The 26,747-nt window shown below is 34.5% G+C and overlaps 1 protein-coding gene and 1 pseudogene across 1 annotated transcript; one reads left to right on the plus strand and one right to left on the minus strand.

Moving 5' to 3' along the window:
- Positions 1–2,244: 2,244 nt before the first annotated feature.
- LOC143569083 (callose synthase 2-like) lies at positions 2,245–17,290 on the plus strand. The gene is made up of 42 exons (XM_077055071.1): positions 2,245–2,492; positions 2,580–2,680; positions 2,796–2,914; positions 2,992–3,085; positions 3,167–3,277; positions 3,353–3,469; positions 3,736–3,828; positions 3,959–4,050; positions 4,138–4,264; positions 4,341–4,478; positions 4,555–4,631; positions 4,720–4,804; positions 5,010–5,132; positions 5,618–5,735; positions 5,848–6,182; positions 7,725–7,777; positions 7,843–7,903; positions 7,991–8,072; positions 8,171–8,220; positions 8,320–8,406; positions 9,160–9,297; positions 9,389–9,480; positions 9,574–9,658; positions 9,739–9,899; positions 9,977–10,100; positions 10,529–10,629; positions 10,708–10,831; positions 10,932–11,083; positions 11,809–11,918; positions 12,006–12,131; positions 12,214–12,282; positions 12,383–12,575; positions 12,656–12,809; positions 13,493–13,612; positions 13,684–13,799; positions 13,980–14,063; positions 14,414–14,526; positions 14,607–14,836; positions 14,920–15,714; positions 15,787–15,837; positions 16,699–16,884; positions 16,963–17,290. The coding sequence occupies exons 1-42, from the start codon at positions 2,303–2,305 to the stop codon at positions 17,212–17,214; spliced, it is 5,829 nt and encodes a 1,942-aa protein (XP_076911186.1). The 5' UTR covers positions 2,245–2,302; the 3' UTR covers positions 17,215–17,290.
- An 8,566-nt stretch (positions 17,291–25,856) lies between these two features.
- LOC143569071 (kiwellin-1 pseudogene) lies at positions 25,857–26,546 on the minus strand (annotated as a pseudogene).
- Between the last annotated feature and the right edge of the window lie 201 nt (positions 26,547–26,747).

Consider the following 26,747-nt stretch of genomic DNA (forward strand, 5'->3'; position numbering starts at 1 on the left):
GATAGGCGGAGCCTCTGTCTGGTGCGGTGGTGTCCGGTCGCCTAGAATTTAAAGTCACCGGAGGTGGTGCCGAATTTGCTGAGGTGTGATGAACAAGCTGGAGTGGAGGGCTAGGAAATATAATTTGTTATATCAAATTTATGTTATGGCATTTTGATTCATGCTCAGTTGCTCACTGCAAAAAAGTTAATCCCATTTGTTTCATAGATTAGGGTTTTATGTTTCAGCAAAAGTTTGGTCTTAAATTAAAATGTTTTTAACTTGGAGACTAAAGTTGTAATATAGTTAAATTACAAAAACTATCTATATAATAACTTTTAACAAGAAATCACAATTTTATTCAAAAATAGCGTGTAGAGGGATGTTTACGTGAAAAAAATTGTTTAGGGACTTTTGAGAGTTAAAAGAGAAAGTACATTGGTTTTTTATTGTATTTTCCCTTTTCAAAGAGCCAATAAATTAAAATGTGTTTGGCAATCACAAAAATCTTTATTATTTTAGCTTTTTGAAAGAGTTAAAAACAATTTTCTAAAATACTCAAATTCTGACTTTTCAAAAAACCAATAAGCCAACAAACATTTTTCAAACTCAATCCTAAGTATGCCCTTCATAACCAATTTTAGTCGGGTTAACCTACCATCGATTGATAGAGATTAAGGGACTGTTTGGTAGTCTCTTAACAATCATTAAGAGACTACCTCTTAGTCGGGTTAACCTATAGCCGAATGGTTAAGAGCTAGCCTCTTAATAGCGGTTAAAAAGCTACCAAACAGTCCCTAAGTCTTCAATGTAACAATCTTTTAAAAAAAATTTCATTAACAAGGCCGTATTTATTAATTCTGTTAAATCCAAAAAGTAGATGTGCATTGTTATTAAATTACATGTATGTGACCCAAATAATTATTGAATTAAACTTTGAAAACCATAGAGTTAGTGATATAATAAAAAATTACTCACGACCAAAGACGATGTCGAACTCAGGAAATCATAGTCAATATAACTGTTTAGTTTGGTTTGTAACTTAAAACTGGTAATGTAAACCGAACCGAGAACATTATCTTTATTATTTGAGAGAAATCAATTGTATACCTAATTAGTATTAGTAATTACCCATAAGCTTAGAAAATATTATATATATATATATATATTCACATCAAATGAAATTTCATTGAAACCTACATAAATACCTAGACATTATCAACGTAATTTCATTGAAAAACAAAACCAAAATTTTTTTTTCTAAGTAAACTATGGTCAACGTTAAAATAATCTTTTGAGTTTTGAACGACCAAACCAAAAAGTTGAAAAACATTATAAATAGCCTGGCACATGCCACCCACTCCAACTAGTATTAGGGAAGTGAAGTCGTGAATAATAATAATAATAATAATAATAATAATAATAATAATAATAATAATATATTATTAGTAAACACCAGAGTAATAAAGCTAAGCTTTCCAACGTCCCTTTCTCTCTCTCTCTTCACTTTCAGCTTTTTAGTTCCGTCTTCAATCCAATCATCACTTTTCTTTTCTGATCATCAATCGATTGTTTCCTTATCCACTCAACCATCAGAGTTTCGCCGGAATGAAACGTTGATCAGTTACTCGCTCGGTAAGTTCTTAATCACCTTAATTCCGCATCTATTTGTATGATCCTACACTTATCTTATGATTATTATTCACTGTTTGATCATCCACCTTAAGTGATCGAGTTGCTAGTTGTTTTATGAATTAGGTTTTTGTTATTGTTTGATTAATTACGTGAATTAGCCACAAATTGTTAACAGATGAAGCTCTTTACTGCTTGCTGTCAGATAATTTGGAGAATTTCAAGTGTTTGGGTTTCTGTTTGATTGTTGATTAGGTGATCTTACTTTTAGGATATTATTGTTACATAAGGTGCTGATTTTGTGTACCAGAAGGTAAGTTCATAATCGGCATCCATTTGTATGATCAGATAGTTATGTTATGTATATTCATTGTCTGATTGAGGTGAAGCGATAGAAAGGCTTTCAGTTTTTTTGAACTTGTTTAGATTAAAATCGAGTTGAGTTTTGGGGTTTTTACTGATTTGAGATGTTTTATGAATTAGGTAATCATGATTTTTTGATTAATTTCATAAAATGGCGGCGGATGCCGTAGAGGATTTGAATAATTGAAGATTTTGGTTCACTGTCTGATTGTTGATAAAGTGATCTTGCTTTTAGGATATAATATTGTTATATAAGATGCTGATTATGTGTACCTGCAGGAAATTTATAGTGAGCTGAAGCTTTTGTGGATTAGAATCTGAAGAAACAATGGCGTACAATCGAAGAGGGTCTGATCAGCCGCCACCTGGCAGGCTGCTGCGGACTCAAACAGCTGGTAATTTGGGTGGGGAGGCTATGATGGACAGTGAAGTGGTGCCTTCATCTCTTGTTGCAATTGCTCCTATTCTTCGTGTTGCTAATGAAGTTGAACCTAGTAATCCAAGGGTTGCTTATCTTTGTAAGTCTGTTGTTTCTGTTTCGGTGTTTGGAACTATTGGTTTTATTGCTTGTGATCGTAATCCATATTTCTTGTATGCATAAATAGGTCGGTTCTATGCATTTGAGAAAGCTCACAGACTCGATCCAACATCAAGTGGTCGTGGTGTTCGTCAATTCAAAACTGCCCTACTTCAACGCCTAGAAAGGGTATGCGCTTGTTTCAATGGAGACATTAATATTTTATTATTAATGTTTCGTGTAACTACATAAATTGACATCTTTTACTTGTTATATGAACTGCAACTTTGTACTATATATATAGGAAGATCAAACAACATTAGCAGGGCGAAAAAAAAGTGATGCTCGTGAAATGCAGAGCTTTTATCGAGATTATTATGGAAAATACATTAAAGCTTTGCAAAATGCTGATAAAGCTGACCGGTTATCATTTTTTCTTCTAGTCTTTTTGGCATCATTTTTTTTTTCATTTTCTGATGCAAATTTGTCTTCAATATCAGTACACGTCTTACAAAAGCTTATCAAACAGCTGCTGTTCTGTTTGAGGTATTAAAGGCTGTCAATCTCCATGAAGCTGTTGAGGTGGCAGATGAGGTAAATGCTTGACCTTTTCTTATTTCAAAATCATTTGAATATCTGTAAATTGATAGATTATTAACACGTATGTCTTCATAGGATGTGGAAGTACACAAGAAGGTCGCTGAGAAGACAGAAATGTATGCTCCTTATAACATACTTCCACTTGATTCTGATAGTTCAAATCAAGCAATTATGCAATATCCAGAGGTTTGTTAAAGAAATTTTGCATGCCAGTTTTTCATTCAGTGTGGTATTTTGACACTTTCACTTGTTTATATTTAGATACAAGCTTCAGTCTCAGCTCTTCGTAACACCAGAGGTTTACCATGGCCAAAAGGCCACACGAAGAAAGTGGATGAAGACATCTTGGATTGGCTACAAGATATGTTTGGTTTTCAGGTATGCTGAGGTGGCATGATAACAAGCCAAACTGGGTAATATCCGGTATGAGTCAACTGGGGTTGACCCGAAACATGTTTTTTTTTCAAAAAGTTTATAAGTGGTTGATATGCCAAGTATGATTACAAAAATTGCACTGTTTTGATAATAATTTAGTTTTTGAGTCAAATGATTTGAGAGAAAGGTTCACTTATGGGAGTTATCAACCTGTTTCATTTTAACAAAATATGTTGAAATTGCTACATCTAATAATATATGAATTGCAGAAAGATAATGTTTCGAATCAAAGGGAGCACTTGATCTTGTTATTGGCAAATATTCATATTCGACAATTCCCAAAGCCTACTCAACAACCTAAGGTATTATACTATTTGTGCCGTAAAATAGTACTGGCGTTCATATATACACCTATTTGGACTAGCCTCAATGTGTGCAATTGCATAAACATAAATGTTGGTGATGAAATTCTTGTATATTAATCTTTTGTAGTTGGATGATGGTGCTGTTAATGAAGTTATGAACAAGATGTTTAAAAATTATCAGAAGTGGTGCGAATATTTGGGTCGCAAGCATAGTCTTTGGTGAGTGTCCTCCTTAAATATGTTTAAAATATATTATGATGAAAAATGTAGTTGCAATGTTTTGAGTCTGATAATTATCATTTACAGGTTCCCAAATATTCAAAAAGAAGTTCAACAAAGAAAACTGCTATATATGGGTTTGTATCTTCTCATATGGGGCGAAGCTGCAAACTTGAGATTTATGCCGGAATGCCTTTGCTATATCTATCACCATGTATGTATTATGACATATTTTTAAACCTTTTCACTTATATTAAAATGCGGGTTCTGAATAAATATATGCTTGCCAGATGGCATTTGAACTTTATGGTATGCTGGCTGGTAGTGTGAATTCTGTGACTGGTGAGAATGTTAAGCCTGCTTACGGGGGTGAAAAGGAGGCGTTTTTGAGGAAAGTTGTGACACCTATATATAACACAATTGCAAAGGTGTAGTAAAAAAACGGATATGTTTTGCAACTCTTTTTTGTATTTTGTTTTCATAATTTTATTGTTGTTTTTACAGGAAGCTCAAAAAAGCAAAGGAGGAAAGACAAAGCATTCTCAATGGAGAAATTATGATGATCTAAATGAGTACTTCTGGTATTATTCAAAGATTTGCGTTACAATTTGAACAATATTATTGTTCTTGTAATCATATGTAATGCATTAATTATGTATAAAATTGTAGGTCAGTTGACTGTTTCCGTATTGGATGGCCGATGCGTGCTGATGCTGATTTCTTTCACGTGCCTGAAGAATGCAGAGATAATGATGTAAGTTTTTTATGATTCTTCATTCCTACAAGTTCTCTACTTTTTGACTTTTTTGGGGATCTTCATGTTTGACTACATGCCATCAGCTTGATTGGTATCCACGTATCATAGAAATTTGAATATTATATACAAGTCAGAGTGATCATAGTTGTATGAGAATAAATGCAACATTTTAATAGTTAATATGTTTGTTCTCTATTTTCAGGTTGAAAAACCTGCCACGAGGGGTCGATGGGTTGGGAAGATTAATTTTGTTGAAATAGATTCATATTGGCATATATTTAGGAGTTTTGATAGGATGTGGAGCTTTTTCATCTTATGTTTACAGGTAATCTTTTCTTTAGGGGTGTGCATGGTTTGGTTTTGCACTCAAACCGAACCGAAAACCGAAATTTCGTTTTTTAAGTTTTTGAAAATCGTTATGCTTCAGTTTTACGGTTTTGGTTTTTTCTGTTTTGTCATTTGGGCTTGTAAATTTTGGGTAAAAAAAATTGACCCAAAATAATGAATTTGGGCTTTTTTTGTTAATTAATACTTAATTGATTATTTTTATTTGGGCTAAAATATTTGGGTTGATTCGGCTTTAAATACATGCAAAACTAAAATCGAATCGACAGTTCGGTTTTACAAAAACATAAAACCAAATCGTCAGCTTTTGTTTGGATTCGGTTTGCTTGGTTCGATTTTTTTGGTTTTTCTGGTTTCAGCTTTGTTTTATCGGTTTCACGCACACCCCTACCTTCTTTCTAATTGCTTTAGCTTTGTTTTGGTGAATATATTATTGTCAGTAATAACATTAACAACCGACTCTAGGCAATGATTATCATAGCATGGAACGGATCCGGCAATCTAAGTTCCATCTTTGAGGGAAAAGTGTTCAAGCGAGTTTTGAGCGTCTTCATTACAGCAGCAATTTTGAAACTTGCACAAGGTTAGATTTACTTTTGACTTATGCTTGCCAAAGTTTAAATGTTTTTGACTTATGCTTGCCAAAGTTTAAATGTTAATAGTTTCCAACAGTCCAATTACTGTTTCGTTTCCAGCTGTTATTGATCTTGTGATGATGTGGAAAGCAAGGTTTAGCATGTCATTTCATGTCAAGCTTCGATACGTTTTGAAGGCTGTTTCAGCAGCAGTCTGGGTTATTGTTTTACCAGTAACATATTCTTATAGTTTGGATAATCCTTCTGGATTTGGAGAAACTATGAAAAATTGGTTTGGTAGTGGATCAGGCTCACCATCTTTGTTCATTTTGGCAATTGTTGTTTATTTGTCTCCAAACATGCTTTCTGCATTGTTGTTTCTGTTTCCGTTTGTCCGCCGGTATTTGGAGAGATCTGATTACAGAATCGTGCGGTTCATCATGTGGTGGTCACAGGTACATCAGTATATGAAACCTTTTAAATCATTACATGTGAAAACTTTAATATATTATTAGAATATTATAATTTGTGATAGTAGTTTTCATCAGGCTAATATGGGAAAAACACACCGTTCAGGAACAGTGTAATTTGTTACAATTTGTATATTTGAAATACTCTCTTTGAGATTGGTGATAGTAGGTTTCATCAGGGGTAATATGGAAAAAAAATACTTTTCAAGAAAAGTGTAATTTATTACAAGTTTTTTTTAAAAAAATGCTCTCTTTTGAGTTTTGTGATAGTAGTTTTCATCAGGTGTAATACGGGAAAAACATACCGTTCGAGAAAGTGTAAGCTATTTCAAGTTTTTTTTAAGAATGTTCTCCTTGAGTTTTGTGAAAGTAGTTTTCATATCAGGGGTAATATGGGAAAAAAAACATACCGTTCAAGAAAAGTGTAATTCTTCACAAGTTTTATATAATAGTGATCTCTATGAGTTTTCATCAGGATATTATGGAAAAAACATACTGATCAAGAAAATTGTAACTTTGTACAAGTTTTATTTAAAAATGCTCTCTTTGAGCTTTGTGATAGTAGTTTTCATCAGGGGTAAGATGGGAAAAACATACCGTTCAAGAAAAGTGTAATTTATTACGAATTTTATTCAAACACGCTCTCTTTGAGTTTGGTGATGGGAGTTTTCTATGGGGGTATATATGGGAAAAACATATCATTCAGGAAAAGCGTTATTAATTGCAAGCTTTATATAAAGGGATTTTTACATATTTCCCCTTACTTAACACCCCTAATTACATATTTCCCCACATCTAAACAAACATTTACGTATTTCCCCTTTTCATATCAAATTACTAAGTTACCCATATCCCTTGCTATTAAAAAATTAATTAAATAACAAAGTTATATTAGTAATCATAGAGTTAAACCCACACCATCAAATCATTTTCTCCAACCTACTTCCATCAAGCTCGATTTTTCCGGCAAGCTTCCGGCCATCTCATCACCGCCATAAATGACTACCACAACTTTTTTTTTATTATACTTGAGTTATTTTTGTTGGTAAAAACAAATAAATCCAAAACTTTTTTATATTGACTTTTGATTAAAAAGTTCGATGCCAATCGGTTTATTAGTGTTTAATATGTTCGTCTCGGTTTGGATTGAACTTGTGGAGATATATAATTGATGTTTTTAGGAAGGGGATATATGTAAATACTTATTTAATTATGTCATTAAGGGTAAAACAGTCATTTAGTTAGTTAATTTTAATGAAATGGGGAGATATGTAATATGTGTGGTTTAGGAAGGGGAAATATGTAATTGATTTTTAAGGGATGAGTAAATGTGTAATAAGGAAGCTTAGCAAGGGGATATATGTAAATGCCCCTATAAAAATGCTCTCTCTGAGTTTGTGATAGTAGTTTTTATCAGTGGTAAACTGGTAATATGGGAAAATATGCAAATGTCTTTATATTAAGAAGCCTTACGGTTTTTGAAGTGTCATTTAGAGTTTATTTTTGATAATTAATGAACATATGCAGCTTCCACTGTACGTCGGGAGGGGAATGCATGAGGACCCACTTTCGCTAATTAAGTAAGACATCCTATTACACGTGTATACCTTTTGCTTTATGTGTAACCAAAATTTTTTTTTTCTAGGTACACATTCTTTTGGGTTGTCCTCATAGTAGCAAAGTTAGCTTTTAGTTACTACTTAGAGGTGTTTCTTCTATTCTTCATCTTTTTGTTGTAACAAATATTTGTGTACTTAATCTTAACATAACAATCATTACTTCTAATATTGCATATAAAGCCTCTAGTGGGTCCTACTAAAACAATAATGAGAATTCACATTACACGTTACCAATGGCATGAGTTCTTCCCCCAAGGTAATCAAGTTTAGTAGTCTTATTCAGTTATTTATACCCATAAACACAAGTACATAAGTTACACCAAAAATGAAATTGATTTCACATTGTTATTTCAGCTAGCAACAATCTTGGTGTTGTCATTGCAATCTGGGCTCCTATTATTCTTGTATGTGTTTTTTTATCTGATTTCTCTTAATTCTATATACAACATTTTATTCTCTCTAAGTTGGTTTGTAAGTTGGATTTCTTTCTTTGTTTTCTATAGGTGTATTTCATGGATACTCAAATTTGGTATGCCATTTTCTCCACAATATTTGGTGGCTTTTATGGTGCGTTTCGACGTCTTGGAGAGGTTGGTTCTCTCCAGCATGATTTTTTTTATTATGATTGTTATTATTATTATTACTATTACTAGAGTTAATTACAAAGATGGTCCATGTGGTTTGAGCAAAGTAACAGGTGTGGGTACTAACTTTGAAATGTTGCGTGCTTGGTGTTCATGGTTCTAATTTTGTAACAATTTTGGGTATTAAAGCCAACTTTAGTTAATTTTCTGTAAAGTGTAGATAAAATGACCACAATACCCTTGAACATTTAAAAACAAAAACATAAAAAGTAAAACCCATACGCTTTCCCTTTGTGCCATCACCTGTGTTTTACGCAACTACCAACCACTGAGTTTTACTGTTTACTTTTTTTGTTTCTAATATTCAAGGGTATTTTGATCATTTTATCTAGACTTAACAGAGAAGTTGACAAAAATTGGTGTTTATACCCAAACTTGTTACAAGATTCAAACAATGAACCTCGAACATGCAACTTTTCAAAGTTAGTACGAACCACCAAACCTGTCATTGGCGAGGCTTCCTTTAGGTGAGCCCCGTCTCTTACCCCCCCCCCCTGCGCGTTTTCGTGCATGCTTCGCCACTGAAACCTACTTTACTGAATCCACAGGGACCATCTGTGCATAGAACTCTCACTATTCTTGTTATTGTTCTTGTTATTGTTATTATTATTTTCATTATAATTGTTATAGCTATTATTTTTGCTGTGATTATTATTATTATTATTATTAATTTTATTCTCAAATATTTCTGTTTTTCAGATACGAACGCTGGAAATGTTGAGAAGCCGGTTTGAGCAACTGCCAATTGCTTTTAATAGTTGCTTAATTCCAGCAGAAAGAAGCGAAAGGACTAAAAAGGGGCTCAAGGCCACTCTATCAAGTAGATACAGCCCGAAGGTGTTAATATTATTATTGTCATTAGTAACCACACATTACAAAGTTTTGTCAATATTATTATAATTAATTATTCGGTTTATATCTATTTCAGGTCTCTGCTAAGAAAGAGGAAGCAGCAAGGTTTGCCCAGATGTGGAATAAAATAATCGCAAGTTTCAGAGATGAAGATTTGATTACTAACAGGTGCTATGAAGATGATTTTATATTTTATGCACACATATCGTTAAAAAATATACTGTTGATTTTATTATGTACTGGTTTTGTTATTTTTACCAGGGAAATGGACCTATTACTCATGCCATACTCTGCTGATCTGGATTTAGATCTCATTCAGTGGCCTCCTTTTTTACTTGCTAGCAAGGTTTCTTTACATCCTGAATGATATTCCTTCATGAATTTTAACTACACAAATATATTGACTTTTTGATGATCAAACTTTAGCTTCCTATAGCATTGGATATGGCAAAAGATAGTACTGGAAGGGATTCTGAACTGAAAAAGAGGCTGGATTCAGACGCGTATATGGTCTACGCGGTTCGCGAATGCTATGCTTCATGCAGAAATATTATGAATTTCTTGGTTTCGGGTGATCGAGAGAAGGCGTATGCAATTAAATTTTAATAATCTCAGTTGTTTCATAATTCATATATTTATATTATGAGAACAACTTTTTTTTCAGTGTTTTGAGGGAGATATTTGAGATAGTGGACAAACACATAGAGGAGAAAACCGTGCTATCCAAGCTTAATATGAGTGAACTTCCTAGCCTCACTGATCAGTTTGTTAAACTTATTGAGTTCTTGGTAAACATTATTTCTTTCAAACCATTTTAATTGGCTTGTGAACCTAACAAATAATCGAACACAAACCTTAAACGGAGTTTTCTTGCTTGTGCTAAAATCAATTAAAAGTAAATATGAACAATGTGTTGGGCCTAAAATGTTACTAAACTAGACTAAATTGTTATGGGCCTAAACAATCTGAATAAATATATTAACGAACGAGCTTAAACAAAGTAACGAACATAAATGAATGCAAATGAACGAACGTTCACAAACATTAATGAATGAGAATATGTTCATGTTCTTTCGTTTATTAAATAAATGAAAATAAACGAACATAAATGAACGGTTCACTGAATATCCTGTTTGTTTACAAGCCTACATTTTAAAGCAAACAGTTTGACCTTTTACACTTTTCAAACTAATTTTATGATTTTTGTTTCTTACAGATGAAGAATGAAGAAAGTGACAAGGATGATGTTGTGATTGTATTACTTAACATGTTGGAGGTGGTGACACGAGACATAATAATAGAGGAGTCAATTTCTAGGTACAATGAAATATGAATTGGTAATTGATTTCTTAATTAACATTCTCTAATTGATTTCTTTTTGCTTCACACATACAGTTTGATGGAATCAACTCATGGTGGTGCTTATGGAAACGATGAAGCACCACTTGATAAACGATATAAATTCTTTGCAGTTCTTAATTTTCCTGTTACAAGAGATGAAGAAGCTTGGAGAGAGAAAGTAAGTTCATGGTCTTTTGACTCCCAATCTTAATATTATTATGACGATTTTTTTAAAATTGTTTTGAGTAGTTAAACCATGATTCTTTTTGTTTTACTAGATAACAAGGCTTCATCTTTTGCTGACTGAAAAAGAATCTGCAATGGATGTGCCATCAAACATAGAAGCCAGAAGGCGCATTTCTTTTTTCTCAAATTCATTGTTTATGGAAATGCCTGCAGCACCTAAAGTTAGAAACATGATATCGTTCTCGTAAGTTTGCATCATTTTACACACTTCTTTAGGCTTATAAACAAACACGAACAAGGCATGTTTGTTCGTTTAACTTTAACCAAACAAATGATCGAACATGTACAATTGAACAAACCGGTTTTCCTTTTTTGTGTTTGTTTATCTTTGTTCACTAATAGTATAAACGAACTGTTCACGAATGAACATAACTGAACATAGATGAACAGACATAAATGAGCTAAAACTAGTTAACTTTAATGTGAAACATAATGTGTGGGGCTTAAAAGGTTATTAAAACCAGACTAAGTTGTAATGAGACCAAAATTTTAGATGAATATATTAAGGAATGTAAACTAACGGATATAGATGAACAAACATAAACAAATTTAAATGAAGGAACGTTCACGAACATGAATGAATGTACGAGACATGTGTTCATGCTGAACATAAATGAATTTCCCGCCAAACAGTTCACGAACTAATCACTGAACGTTTGGTCTGTTTACATGGCTACACTTTTTATGATGTTTATTTAAAAAGTAACAGCATTTTATTTAAAAGTTTCATGTCCTGAACTCCTGATCTTTTGTGGGTCCTAGATAGTGAGAGGATAATGCTGATATGGGCATTTTACACAAAATAACAATAGATAGTGCTGGTTTTATTGTAAATGATGGCCTAGAAAAGTTAGCATCATTAAAAATCCATTTTAACACTTGATATTTATTTCTATATTCCTTGCTAAGGGTTCTTACACCTTACTTCAATGAGGATGTCCTTTTCTCTATGGATGCTTTAGAAAAGCCAAATGAAGATGGGGTTTCCATCCTCTTCTACTTGCAGAAAATTTACCCTGGTCAGTTTGTTTTCATAGGTTTTTCCTTTTTTAAAGATATATAACACAAATTATATACATATATGTGATATATAATATATTATATAGACGAATGGGACAATTTCCTTCAACGGGTGAAGTGCAAAAATGAAGATGAACTGAAAAGTCTTCCAGATTATGAAGATCATCTTCGACATTGGGCATCATATAGAGGTCAAACATTGACTAAAACCGGTACGTGATTAATTTGTAATCAAGATGCTTATATTAACTTATTTTTATTTTTCTAAACAATTCTATATTGGTTGTAAACTAGTACGCGGCATGATGTATTATCGACAAGCATTGGTACTTCAGGCTTTCCTTGACATGGCAAAAGATGATGGTATGCATATATACATATAGTATCACCCTTTTATTTAACCTTTTTGTGATATATAACATTAACATTTTATATAATCTTTAATTCTTTATTCTTGTTGCAGAGTTGATGAAAGGTTATAAGGCTGCTTCATCTAATACCGAAGAGTTACTAAACAACGATGATCGATCGTTAATGACACAATGTCACGCGGTGGTGGATATGAAGTTTTCATTTGTTGTATCTTGCCAGCAATATGGTATTCAAAAACGATCGGCTGATCCACGTGCTCATGATATTCTAAGGCTCATGACAACGTATGACTTGTAATATTGAGTTTGGTTTTGTGTGAAGTTATTGTATTCACTATAATGCCCTCTTTTTTATTCATGAGCAGGTATCCTTCTCTTCGTGTTGCATATATTGATGAAGTTGAAGAAACTAGTGAAGACAAACTAAAAAAAGTGGTTGATCGTGTTTCTTATTATTCAGTTCTTGTGAAAGCTGTACCAAAGTCCGGTGACTCTGGCCCGGTTCAAAATGAAGATCAGGTACAACTTTCAGTTATATTATAGAAACTCAATCTGTTCGTATTCAAAGATTCATTTGGGTCATGGGTAAAAATGTGGGCAGTCCAATTTTATATTTATCTTTGAGTGATTAGTGTATCTGAAAAGAAATTTTGAGGTAATAAAATCTAACGCATTTACTCAATAGATACAATCATACAATACTAGGCCTCCATGTATATATGGAGCCTCAAGGAATGATAGATACAAGTGGTCCTAAGCTAACAACTCCATAGCAACCATAACAAACAATATACAGAAAGAGATATCCTTGTACGTGTGTTCAAAGTATAAACTGTCTAGTATGCCCCATCAAGCTTCTGTATCTATAAATATATCTTATGTACATGCAATCATTTATCACTGAAATAAAGAATACATAGTTGCCACCTGTGGACGTAGGCCAGTTTAGACCGAACCATGTTAAATCCCTGTGTTCGTTTATTGCTTTCATGCTCTGTTAATGTGAGTTTAATCCTAACAATAAACATGCTGGTGTAAATTGTATTTGGTAGTTATTCTTGTTATAGAAGAAATAAATTAACTATTTCAAAAGGTAAATTAACTATTATTCTTTGAAGTTGTAAACAGAGTGTAAGTTTGACAGTTATTATTCTTGTAGAAAAGTATGTTAATAATAATACTTATGCAATTTAATTGTCCAGGTTATATATCGTATAAAACTTCCCGGGCCTGCAAAATTGGGAGAGGGAAAGCCAGAAAACCAAAACCATGCAATAATTTTTACGTTTGGGGAGGGCCTACAAACAATAGATATGAACCAGGTATATATGCTTTTTATACCTTAAAGTTTGTTAAATACAGTGTTTTAGTGTGTTTATTGTTTAATCAACAGGATAACTACATGGAAGAAGCTTTTAAAATGAGGAATTTACTTCAAGAGTTTCTTGTCATGCATGGCGTGCGGACCCCAACCATATTAGGGCTTAGAGAGCATATATTCACTGGCAGGTACACCAACAACCCGTTTCTTTTTATTGATTTTTCATTTGACTTTGCATACAATTCACTAAGAATGTTTGAAGATTGTACAAGCGTCTAAATTATGCTTTCTTAATTGTTTGAACATGTTTTTGCAATACTCCTCTTTGTGGTTAATAGCATTTCTTTGTATATGATTTATGGTTTCAGTGTTTCTTCTCTTGCATGGTTCATGTCAAATCAAGAGACAAGTTTTGTAACTATTGGGCAAAGATTGTTGGCCAACCCGTTAAAGTAAGTTTTATGATATTGTCGTATTGCAAATATTCATATTATATCATACGGTTCTGGTCCATGTCATAGAGATTTTATTGTCTTCCAGAATAATTAATTTATATTTTCATGTTATATTATATCTTCTTTGCATCTTTAAAATAGTGCTCAACACATTTTTGCTATTAAAAAGAAAAAGAAAATGTAAAAATATTTTATAGGTAACAGTGTTTAAGATGATGACTATTTAAATAGAAATCAGCATGAAGTGAAGCTTCTCATTATATATTGGCAAATTAGCATATATTTATTTGTTTTTTATTGTTATCTTTGAACTCATAATCTTGTTCGTGTACCCTTTGCTCATTCAGAGTCAGATTTCATTACGGGCATCCAGATGTGTTTGAAAGACTCTTTCATTTAACCAGAGGCGGTGTCAGCAAGGCTTCTAAAATTGTTAACCTGAGTGAGGATATATTTGCAGGCAAGTATTTGCTATATATGTATATCATAATTATATCTCTATTGCTTGCTTGTCTTCTATTTACATTTTCAATTTCTCAGGTTTCAATTCCACATTACGCGGAGGAAACGTTACTCATCACGAATACATTCAAGTCGGTAAAGGAAGAGATGTTGGTCTCAACCAAATCTCACTATTCGAGGCCAAAATCGCCAACGGTAACGGTGAACAAACAATGAGCCGTGACATATACCGACTTGGACACCGTTTCGACTTCTTCCGTATGCTCTCTTGCTACTTCACCACTGTCGGATTCTACTTCAACACACTCGTAAGATGTTTAAACATTTTCTTCCAAGTTTCAATTCTCAACACCTTTTGACTTTTTGACCAACACTTCTTGTTTTACAACAGCTTACAGTGCTTATCGTATATGTCTTCCTCTACGGTCGCCTTTATCTCGTCCTTAGTGGACTGGAACGAGAACTGACCACAAACCGAGCAGTCGTTAACAACAAACCCCTTCAAGTTGCTCTCGCTTCACAATCCTTTTTCCAAATTGGGTTTTTAATGGCATTACCAATGATGATGGAAATTGGTCTCGAACGTGGGTTTCATAAAGCGTTTACAGATTTTGTCCTCATGCAACTGCAACTAGCTTCTGTATTCTTCACATTTTCACTCGGGACAAAAACACATTATTATGGAAGAACTTTGCTTCACGGTGGTGCACAGTATCGAGCCACAGGTCGTGGGTTCGTCGTGTTTCATGCCAAGTTTGCTGATAATTACCAACTTTACTCACGAAGCCACTTTGTTAAGGGGCTTGAACTTTTGATACTACTTGTTGTGTATGAAATATTTGGTCAATCTTATAGAGGTTCAATTGCATACATATTGATTACTGTATCAATGTGGTTTATGGTGGGATCATGGCTTTTTGCTCCCTTTTTGTTTAACCCCTCGGGTTTTGAGTGGCAAAAGATTGTTGATGATTGGACTGATTGGAGTAAGTGGATAAGTAATCGAGGTGGGATCGGTGTTGCCGTTGATAAAAGTTGGGAATCGTGGTGGGAAAAAGAACAGGAACATCTTATATCTTCTGGTGTACGTGGTACCATAACAGAGATTGTTTTGGCTCTTCGGTTTTTTATCTATCAGTTTGGACTTGTATATCATCTTAGCTTAACAGAGAGCAAAAGTTTTCTGGTACGTTTCGTGTGTTGTACGTGCTTGACTTTTTGACTTTTAGCTGTAATAATATTTGCCTTCTGGTTGCAGGTTTATGGAATTTCATGGCTTGTGATCATTGGTGCACTTCTTGTATTGAAGGTGTGTTACATTGATTAGAGTAACATTAATATTTAGTTTCCTCTTCGATTAAAATATTACTGTTATAGGTTTGTCTAGGGCTTCTGGTTTCCTATATCGAGGGTTAGGCTTGTAAAAAAATTTAAGGAAGATATATGGAGCATGTTTGTGTTTGTTCGTTTAACTTTAATCGAACAAACGATCGAAATTGAACAAATAAACAAATGGGTTTTCTTGTTCATGCTCGCTTGTTAAGAAAATGAACGTTTTCGTGTTTGTTTATGTTTGTTCAATTACCGATATAAACGAACAGTTCACGGATGTAATGAACAAACATAATTGAACGCATGTGAACAAATATAATAAGCTAAAACTAGTTAAAAGTAATCTACATGGCTTAAAAAGTTGTAAAGCTAGACTAAATTATAGTGGGCCAAAAAGTTTTGAATGAGTACATTAACGAAAGTAAACTGACGAACTTAAAGTAAACTCACAAACAAATACGAACATACACGAATGTAAATGCACGAACTTTCACGAACATAGATGAACGAACGAGACATGTGTTTATGTTCGTTTGTTTATTAAGTAAACGAGTGTAAACATACTTCCCTGCTGAACGGTTCATGAAGTGAACTCACTGATTGTTGGGTTCGCTCTACTGGCTTGCTGAGGTTTCCCTCTCCATTGTAATCACAGCATGCAAATATTTTTATATTTATAAGTATGATTATAAATCTAGAATAGACTAATTATTAAAAATCTTTTAAGCCGATTTTTTTTCCGAGATTTATGGGCTCAATCCTAAAGTACAATATTTAATAGTAACTCCATGACTTATAATTATATCTAATCAATTTGCGATTTGCTGCTGGATTCCAGGTCATGTCATATTGGAGGAAAACGCTTAGTGCCGATTTTCAGCTTTTATTCAGATTAATTAATGGTTTTATTGTTGTCGCTTTCGCCTCGACTTTAATAACATTAATTGCACTACCGCATATGACATTAAAGGATATAATCGTATGCATCCTCGCGTTCCTCCCGACTGGATGGGGACTACTTCTGGTGAGTCATCATTCATCAACAACATTTGTTAATGTTGATGTTAATGTTAACAAGTGTTATTTTATGTTTCTTTTTTAGATTGCTCAAGCTTTGAGGCGGTTTCTGAAGAAATCTGGAATGTGGTCATCGATCAGAACCTTAGCACAATACTATGAAATAATTATGGGATTACTTTTGTTCACACCGGTTGCATTTCTTGCTTGGTTCCCGTTTGTTTCAGAATTCCAAACGCGTATGCTGTTCAACCAGGCATTTAGTAGAGGTCTGCAAATATCGCGTATTCTTGGTGGTGGACAAAAGAAAGATAAGTCTTCCAACAGCAAAGAGTGATGTTCTATCTCAGACATCATGGTGTTTATACTTGATTATTATTATTATGCTGTCATGTGTATGTAACATGCTTGGATACACATGTAAATAGTATGTAAATTATATATGTTTCTTCATAGAAATCTCAAAACTCTTTTGAGCTATCATAGCACAATTAGTGATTAAAATTATATTCTTTTGATCTTCAAGGCTCATCCCTAGACAACCTCAAATTTGAACGTTTTGCATTGCAATTCTCATCCAACCACCAAAGCACATCAAAAAGTCGAGAGGTTTTGGACATGTTAGGTCCCGAAGCATAATATACAGCGACGCTTAAATTGTGTTCAAGGTTTCCATGAATTGTGTAGTCGTAGAGTTTTGAGTATCATCTCTTCTCTATCATCACAAAATCTTATTAGGGTAATATACTAGGGTAATATTATTATTTGTTGATTTCATTTGAGAACCACTTTGAATTTTAAGAGGTTGAAAGAAAACAATGCAACAAAATTCCTTTTTGAAAATTCTTTTCCATAGATTACATTACGGAAAAAAATCACACTGAATTGGCTTTTAACATAGGAGTAACGAACGTTTACGTTACAACAATTATTACATATCAGCGACTATATCGGCATCTTTTATCTTATTACATATCAGCGACTATATCGGCATCTTTTATCTCGGCTTTTAATTAATGATAGAAGACACTGAGGCAAGCATGCTACTTGTTTAAATTATGGTTGGTGTCTACTTGATATCATTAAACCTGAGTAATAACAACCTTTGACAGTATTTAGGTAGCGTTTGGTATGCAGAAATGACAGTGGAAATGGAATGATTCATTACATAAGAATGGAAAAAGTGGTGTTAGGTTACTCAATTAAATGTAATAATTCATTACACATGGAATCAATTCTATCAAAACCATTACTTTCCACCCTTTTTTTTCATTCCATTCCTCCTTCACCATACTTTCTCAACAATGACCACCACCACCACCATTGCTGCCACCACCATCTGACCGCCACCGTCGTCATTGCCACCATCGTCGCCACCACCGCCGCCGCCGTCACCACCGTCACTGCCGCCCTACCATCGCCATCACTACCAATGCTACAACCGCTTGACCACCGCCACCCCGACCACCACAACCACCGCCCACCACCACCGTCTCCACCATTTTCGTCTCCGGAGCTACCACCACCATCATCACCATTGCAGTTTTTTTTTTTTTTTTTTTTGTAAAAAAATATTTTTTGATAGGAGTGTTTTTTGTTATTTCTATTTCATTCCTACAATTTTTTTGGATACCAAACAACATAAAGTAATAATTTATTTCAATCACATAAGTTAACCAAACAAGACAAAGGAATTGTAATGAACCATTTTATTCCATTGTCCATTCCATTCCTTCTCCCATTCCATTCCCCCTTCATTCCATTACCTCCAACCAAACATACCCTTAAAGTATTTAACTTTATGAATGGTCTAACTAGTTTTATTTGACCATACACGTAAATGTCTGGTTGTGACTTGTGAGTTGATCAATTAGATTATTATGTGTTTTGTTGCGTAAAGAGAGAGAGAGAGAGGGGGGGGGGGGATGCATTAGGCGCACCACGACACACATGTCCATGCTGTGGCTGTTAGCGGGCTCACCGTTGGTTGACTCACGAGCGAAAACCTATGACCCTTAGATCATGGGCTTTGAGGTATATAGTCGCTGCCCATTGAAAAGCGGATATTTTAGTAAAAGAAATAACATACAATAATGTCACATCCCGTTGAGCGATTTGCGGAAGCGTAAAACGAAAATGTAACAGACACCTTTGGTATCAACCACATTGTTTATAAAGAACAATACAAACTAGTTTACAATATTTTACATCGATCTAACTTTGTTTACAACTAGGTGATACAAACTAAATCCACCCCGTTAAGCGGCTTTACTTCCTATTAGCACACTTGCATCAATTCACCCACCATTGATCGCAAGTCAAACACGTAGCACATTGACTTTCTAATCCAATCCAGTACCTGAAAAACATGTTAAAACGGGTCAACTACAAGTAATTGGTGAGTTTCACGAGTTTCAAGAAATCAGTTGTGCGTACAAGTACGTTTGTAAATACGCAAGTATGTATATATGTATGTATGTATGTATGTTCACAAGTACGTTTGTTTGTATGTTTATGATGTAATTATGCTAAGCTACAGTGAAGCCTTGACTGTCTGTGCTGCGTGCATCCATTTCTCACGCTCAATCAACCACTGTGCCCCCCTTTCCGCCCACAACATGCCCCGAGTAGCTATGTCTAACACTACATAGCGTGTTTGTATAATTATGGTCATGTGTAAACGGGATAATGTCTCAGCAAACCGTGTTGGCCCCGCCTGGGTTTGTCAAACCAATAGTACTATTCACAAGTCACCGGCTCAAAATTAATCACTGTGTTTGTGGGGACTTTCGTGTGTTAGCACTTAGATAATTCCCATCATCAAACAGTTCAGAATATATATAGATATGTATCAACATGTTTTTCACCCCAAAAGTTTGTAAAAGCAGTTTAAAAATGGGGTCATGAAACTCACAGTTTAATCAGTATTCAGTAGCGCGACATTTCAGGTTTTGCTTGACTCGTAATCACTGGTCCCTATAATTAATATTATAATAATATTAATATTTTAATATTATTATAATTTCAATACTAAATTGGCCTGCATATCTAATCTGGGTATAGCTGGTACGCCCAGAAAGTGTCAATAGGCTTAGATTGTAATGTTGTTCAATGTCTAATACTTAAAACCGAACTTGGCTCAGTTTCCCCGTTTTCCCAGCTGGGCCAAGTTGTTTGTTTATGCGTTCAGAAAACAGTTATGGGGATGTAAGTTTGGGTAAATGTGTTTGTCGATAAAATGAGTAAGTTATAAAAGAAGATCACACATTGATGGGTGTCAAATCCAACAAATAAAATAAACCTACTTAGACTTACTCTGAATAGTATGAATGGAAGTAAGGTTCGTGTCCTCAGGGATACAGGTTAACTTTATTATATCAAAACGTTTTAAGTGCAAACACGATTGTTTTTAAAGGGGGTTTTTGATTTAAACTTAAAAATAACGAAATCAAATTTATTATAAAAATGTGAACTCAAATATTTAGAAACTAATTCCAACACTAAGGTAATTTCTTGATTCAATTCTAGCTTATGGTCATTAACAATTATGGTGCAATGATTCTTTTGTTTAAACTGTTTGTATCAATACTAGACGTCACGCCGTTCGGACATCCACTCTATCTAATGTCTAACCACACGCCGTTCGGTGATTAGAGCCAACCCGCTACTCCAAGTTCACGGTTCGGACCTTAGTGTGCGGGTTGCGTGATAGAAGTATCGATCACAATCAAACACACATGCAGTTCGGTATGTTTAATTATATTGTTTTAATTCTATAATAATTTTGGGTTCATAGACAAACTCAAAATATTATTTGTTTCTTTTACCAAAACTTAAAAACTGATTAGGGTTTTAAATATTGATGAACTTTATTAGAAAAATTAATAAGGTGATCAAGTTTATTAACAATCTAATATATACCGGAGTGAACCGGGTTTAAGCACAAGAATCAAACAAACAAACCATTCAAACAAACGAATCACATAAACGTTTCACATAAGTTTCGAATCAAATCAAACCCTAGTGTCGAAATTAAATTGATTTAGCCGGACCTGATGGCTAAATCAATCAAACCAAATATAAAAGAAAACTTAAACTCACAAAACCAGAAAATATGATTCTACCTTTTCGTCCACTGTAGCCAAGGTTTCAGCCATCAAAAGATGATCCAAAAAGTCCTGATAGCTCGATGATTTTATCTTCAAATTTGTTGATCTCATCTCCTTATCCTTAATGGCCCATTTAACTTCAATAATATAATCTTGAGCCCATTATATTAAATTTTCACCACACTTGAGTCTAAGCCATTTACTTTGTTGACACAATTAATTAACTCAAACGTCTAGCAGCCTTTTTGTCCAACACCACATTATTTTGCTAGTTCAAATTTCAGCAAAATCTTCTAACTTTTAACGCTTCATTTATTGTTTGCTTTTAACTTCTTCAACGCTCACTCTCAAATCTTTCCAAGACCAGTTCACTTGCGACCGCTCCACACCTACAAAATCAAAACAATCCAAAGTAGACTCCATTCCATCCAAACTTATATTTACAACTTAACGTGAGATATGCATGATAAACATATCATATATGGCAAAAATGAGTGTTTAAAGTGTTATAAAACGTGCCATAAAATGCCACTAACACACATTGGGGTTCTGGATTCGTTACAGGGCCCGTTTCCGTTTATTCAGTTTGATTAGAAGAGAAACGCGCACAATCTATCCAGATTATCCAGGTTTCTCATAAAAAGGTTCGTTTTTACTTAATTAATCCAAAAATATGATTTTTTATCACTCTTGATGTTCTGATATTCCCGCAGGTTCGTTAATCACGAACTTGCCGGTTTTTATCAGAACTAAATTTGTTTAATTTTCAAATTAGCATAATTAATTAACCGTTAATTTGTAACATCCCGAAATTTCAAGATAATATTAATTATATTACTTAATAATAGAGGGAAAGTTTACTCGGGTTATCAGGAAATAAATAAAAGAATAGGAGTTGGTATGGGTCGGGCTAGTGTCGGGTAATGGACGTTGGTTATGGATTTGGATTAATTGAGATGGGTAAAATGAGAATGGGATTTCAGGGATATAAATACCCCCAAAATCCCAAAATATCTTCATCTTTACCAAACTCCCTAACACCCCAAAATACACACACACCACACACATACCGCCGCCAGCCGGCCGAGCCAAGGGAAGAGTCGGGCAGGTCCGAGAGAGAGAGATTAGTGTACTAGCAAGTAAACGAGATCCAAACAAGCCCAAAAAGGTATGATTCTTGATCTTTAAAGTTTAAAGATCCAAGCTTTTTAGTGTATAAGCGACCGAAAATAGTCGGAAAGCGTAGTGGGTGATATTGAACCATAGCAAGGGTGTTAAAAACGCTCAAAATGCTGGAAAGAAACCGAACAGTGGCTGTCTGGGTAACTTCGCCTGCATCTGGGCAACTTCGCCTTCAACGCGATGAACTTCGCCTGCAAGCTAAGTTCGCCTAATGGCAACTTCGCTGTAAAGTTAAGTTCGCCTAAGGTACAACTTCGTCTGGAGCCAAGTTCGCCTGATGGCAACTTCGCTGTAAAGCTAAGTTCGCCTAAGGTTAACTTCGCTGTAAAGCTAAGTTCGCCTAAGATTAACTTCGCCTAGAGCTAAGTTTGATTAGAAAATAAATTAAAAAGCGATAAGTTAAGTAAGCTACTACTAGGCCACCAGATTAGGTCAGGCGAGTATTGATACGTGTAACTTGTACAGTCAGCCGAGCTCAGATAGAGAAGGGATTTACAGCTATCAGAAAAAGAAGCAGAATTCAGGTGAGTTTCTAGCCCCATTTATGTGTTACGTTTTCGGGGCTGTGTGCATACTCAATATGTTTGTTAATACACTTATCCTAAGAGATAAGTGTATGCCTTATATGGATAATGTGAAATATATGAATGATTGCTTGATAGTACGTGAACGATCTTCGGATATTGCACGTACTGTCAGGTTGCAGCGCTAGGAATAAGGTAAGTATGTTATGTATGTTTATGTGTATGAACATGATAGAGATAATAGAAGAAAGAAATGATAACGTATGGTTGTTTGGTTACGAAGAGGGTACCGAGCCCTAGTAATACTCGAGGAATGTAGGGCGTAATGCTCTTTATAACGTAAGATATGAAAGTAAGATAATACAAAAGAAAGTAAGAAAGTATGAACGAAAGGATATAATTTGTGTGTATGCCGTGTATGGTATATGTGATCGATACGATTGATTGCTTGATGGTACGTGAACGATCTTCGGATATTGCACGTATCGTCAAGGGAAGTGACTAGCTCCTTACATGGATACTAAATAATAAAGTATAGTGTTCCTTTTATGGAAGGTATAGTGTTCCTTTTATGGAAGGTGTAGTGTTCCTTTTATGGAAGGTATAGTGTTCCTTTTATGGATAGTAAAGTGTTCCTTCTATGGATAGTATAGTGTTCCTCCTATGGAAATTATATATGGTAGGGTAATGGTAATGGTTCTTTTAATAAATATTACGTGACGATCCTCCTATGGATATTTATACAAGGTTAAGGTAGTAATATGTGTCTTCGGATACGGGAAGTAATATATGGGAATAGATTGTATGTTGCCTGATTAACTAGAATTCACTCAGCGTAGCTGACTTTTAGTATGCACGCATGTGAGCCGATTACAGAGCTAGCAAGAGGATGACGCATGGCATGGATTGAACGGCTGGCATCTGAAGAAAGAAGTAAAGATGTTTTAAATATAAAGTTTTGTGTTATGGTATCAAAGAAAAGATTTAATGTTTTGTAACAAATGATTGATGTTTTATATTCCGCGAAAAGTTTTAATAAATTCTGATTTGAAGGACTGTGTTTATGAGTAAATCCGACGCTAAAGTAGGGCTACCGGGTTCGGGGCCTTACATAATTAAATTATGAAAATTTAGCCACTTATCAAATAAAATATGTAGATTTTTATAAAAATATTTTTGGAATTATTTACAAGTTTATTAATTTATAAAAATTCATTTTACCTGCTATACTTAGCCTGAAAATCGTCCGTTTATCCCAAACGATTTCCAAAAATTCCAAAAAGATTCCCGGATGCTCAAATTATACCCAAAACCATCTGTATCAATTCCAGAATGTTACAATCTTGTTCAATATTCTTTTCGGGCCAAAAACGACTATAAAAACTCATATGAACACAAATGGATAAAACCTACTTAGGCTTTTCCAAATGCTCCCAAATTTCATGTGTGATCAAAATATATCAAATTTGAGTTCCCCAAAAAGTTTCATAATTTTTCAAGCATTTTAACTATTTTTCCCAAATAAACATCCCAATTTGGTAATAAATTCGCCAAATATTCTCGGATGGTCGAAAAATTACCAAATTTGAACAGGGACCAAATCATATAGCCCCTGATGTCCCTAAAAAGTTTTATTACCTAAAAATATGCACATCATAACCTTAACCTAAACAGCTCGTAATCGAGCATTTTAGCATTACCGTTGCGGTTTTCGTCCATTTTCGCTTTCTTAATCCAATTTCTGGGTTCTTGTGCTTCTACTAAGCTAGGTACAGGTCCTATATCACAAACCAAGTATGTATCATCAAGAGACCAACCATGAACATTAGGGTTTCGGTTAGGGTTCTTAACCGAACTTTTGAACCGTAAAAACGTCGTTTAAACCCTTTAATCTGTGTTTATGGCCAAAAAAGAGTATGATTCTGATTCCTAACCATGTTTATGATCGAAACATATTTTTGGACCATTTTTAGGATTTTTACATGGTTAGGAATGATTTTTGGTAATCAAACTAAGTTTATGCGTTATTAAACATGCCTAAACATGCAATAATTTGATCAAAATAATCAAAATACCTTAAGTTTTTGTTGGGTTTGTGTAAGAACAGCAGATAAGCCTTGTTCACGTTCTGGAAAAGTGGTTGACAAATTATCTAAAGTTACTTTTTTATTAAGTATGTAAAAATAATATTAATAACAAAAGTGGCGGCCGCAAATTGATTTGGGCCTCCCCTTGGGTCCATTTGGCCCAATTTACGTGACTGTACATGAAATGCCGAATCCAAATTTATTTCGGGTTCGGTTTTTGGCGCGAAAAATATACCGGGTACAACAACCAGCGTGAAAACGAGTGTTTTTCGGTCATTTTTGTATAAATTTAGAAAAACATACTATTTGTTTGTAAAAATCGAAAATATTTTCACGGAATGCTTAAAAAATCCCCAACAAGTGTTTGGTACATCTTTTTTGGCTTAGCGGATGATACAATGCTTGTTTCGAAACTATCTTTCGTGTTTAAATCCATAGCGGGTAGTTAAACGATCATGTTTTCGTTTAACTGGTTTACTATCGAACTAAGGCCATAATACTAATATATTAGCTTATATTAAACGTATATCACTTATAGATGGCCCCCCGAGACATCTGGGTCATAACCAGACCCGTTTAGTTAATCGTTTGTTCGATACGCAATAAGCGGTTAAACGCTTATTTGATTTGTGAATACAGAATATTCGGTTTTGTCACGAATGTCACAAATAATTTAATCATATTCTTTTCAAGCACATTCAGTAAAATGAAATATCTTAAAAATAACTGAATCCACAAGTTACGGCTCTATATCTTTAATTGAAGAATACTCCTTTTTTTCGTTTTCAATTATTCTCTATTTTGGCGCAATGCAAGTTCATGTTTATCTACGGAGACGGGTCCGGGTTAACGTGGTAGGTGGGTTCACACATTGACTCATTTATTTACATACAATTTAAATAAAATGCATTTTTATGTGTTCCTGACTATTTTGTATATCGTCTTAAGTTAAAACATAATGTTCTTGTAGACATTTTGTATTTAGAAGTAGGAAAGCCATCAAACAAAAATGCTAGCACATAGACAACCAATAATAGATTTTATACCTTGTTGATATCAGTACTTGACTAGTTATTCATAGAATACATTATTAGTGCAACCATTACATTTTTAAACATAAGCAGTACTCCTATTTTATTATGATGATGATAAATCAACATCTATTGCATAAGTCAAGAACAACAAGGCATGGCTGACCATAGATCAACTATCTGACCAAGTAATAGCTAAATCTCCCCAGTTATCCTCTGATACACCCAAGGCCTCCCAAACAGCTTTAGAGCCATCAACAATGTTATTAGGACATGGCGGTTGATAGTCATGCTCCGCATCACAACCCACCGTCGAGTCACACTCGTCTACAACCATGGCTCTTACGCTTCGGCCATTGCCATTAATGGTAATATACTTATTACACCTACTACCTCCTTTGTACCATCCTGTTGATAGTGCCACTACCCGCGTGTCATCCGAGTGGTAACTATTATCGCATTCGGAGGGGCCACCTCCATCACCTCCTTCTTCGAAACTGTTCAATGTTAAGGTCGCCTTTGTTCTAGCGGAAACTGGTGGCGAACATTTGTAGGTCGGGTAAGACTTACCTTGGACGCAACACTGGGAGTCATTCTCGGTGTTGCATTGTCCCGGTGGGGGTTTTTGTCCCCTTAGGCTGCCACTTGGCTGGCAGGTTTGAGCATCAGTATGTGGGGAGCATGCAACAAGAACCAACAATGCAACAAAGATTGCACTCATGCTAAAGATCTTCATATTTTATTTCATTTAGTATCATGGAAAGTGAGTAGTATATATTTATAGGTCTTGTATTGAGAAAAGGGGCGTGTTTGTGAATTTTGATGATGGTTTTTCTACAACGTGTTCATTCATCCAGAGACATCAACTTGTGATTATGACATGATGACTTTTCTACAACGTATTCATTCATCCAGAAAATAGGACCATCTTTTCTAC

This window comes from Bidens hawaiensis, unplaced genomic scaffold (assembly GCF_021521415.1).
Source record: "Bidens hawaiensis isolate Kalapana, Puna unplaced genomic scaffold, B.hawaiensis_p1.1 tig00024303_1, whole genome shotgun sequence".
Classification (NCBI taxonomy): Eukaryota; Viridiplantae; Streptophyta; class Magnoliopsida; order Asterales; family Asteraceae; genus Bidens; species Bidens hawaiensis.

Excerpts from the sequence above, each read along its gene's own strand:
- LOC143569083 (XM_077055071.1), top strand. The coding sequence starts at position 2,303 with ATGGCGTACAATCGAAGAGGGTCTGATCAGCCGCCACCTGGCAGGCTG. Across the intron at positions 9,298-9,388 it reads CAAGTAGATACAGCCCGAAG|GTCTCTGCTAAGAAAGAGGA; the intron begins GTGTTAATATTA and ends TATCTATTTCAG. Across the intron at positions 12,132-12,213 it reads TCAAACATTGACTAAAACCG|TACGCGGCATGATGTATTAT; the intron begins GTACGTGATTAA and ends GTTGTAAACTAG.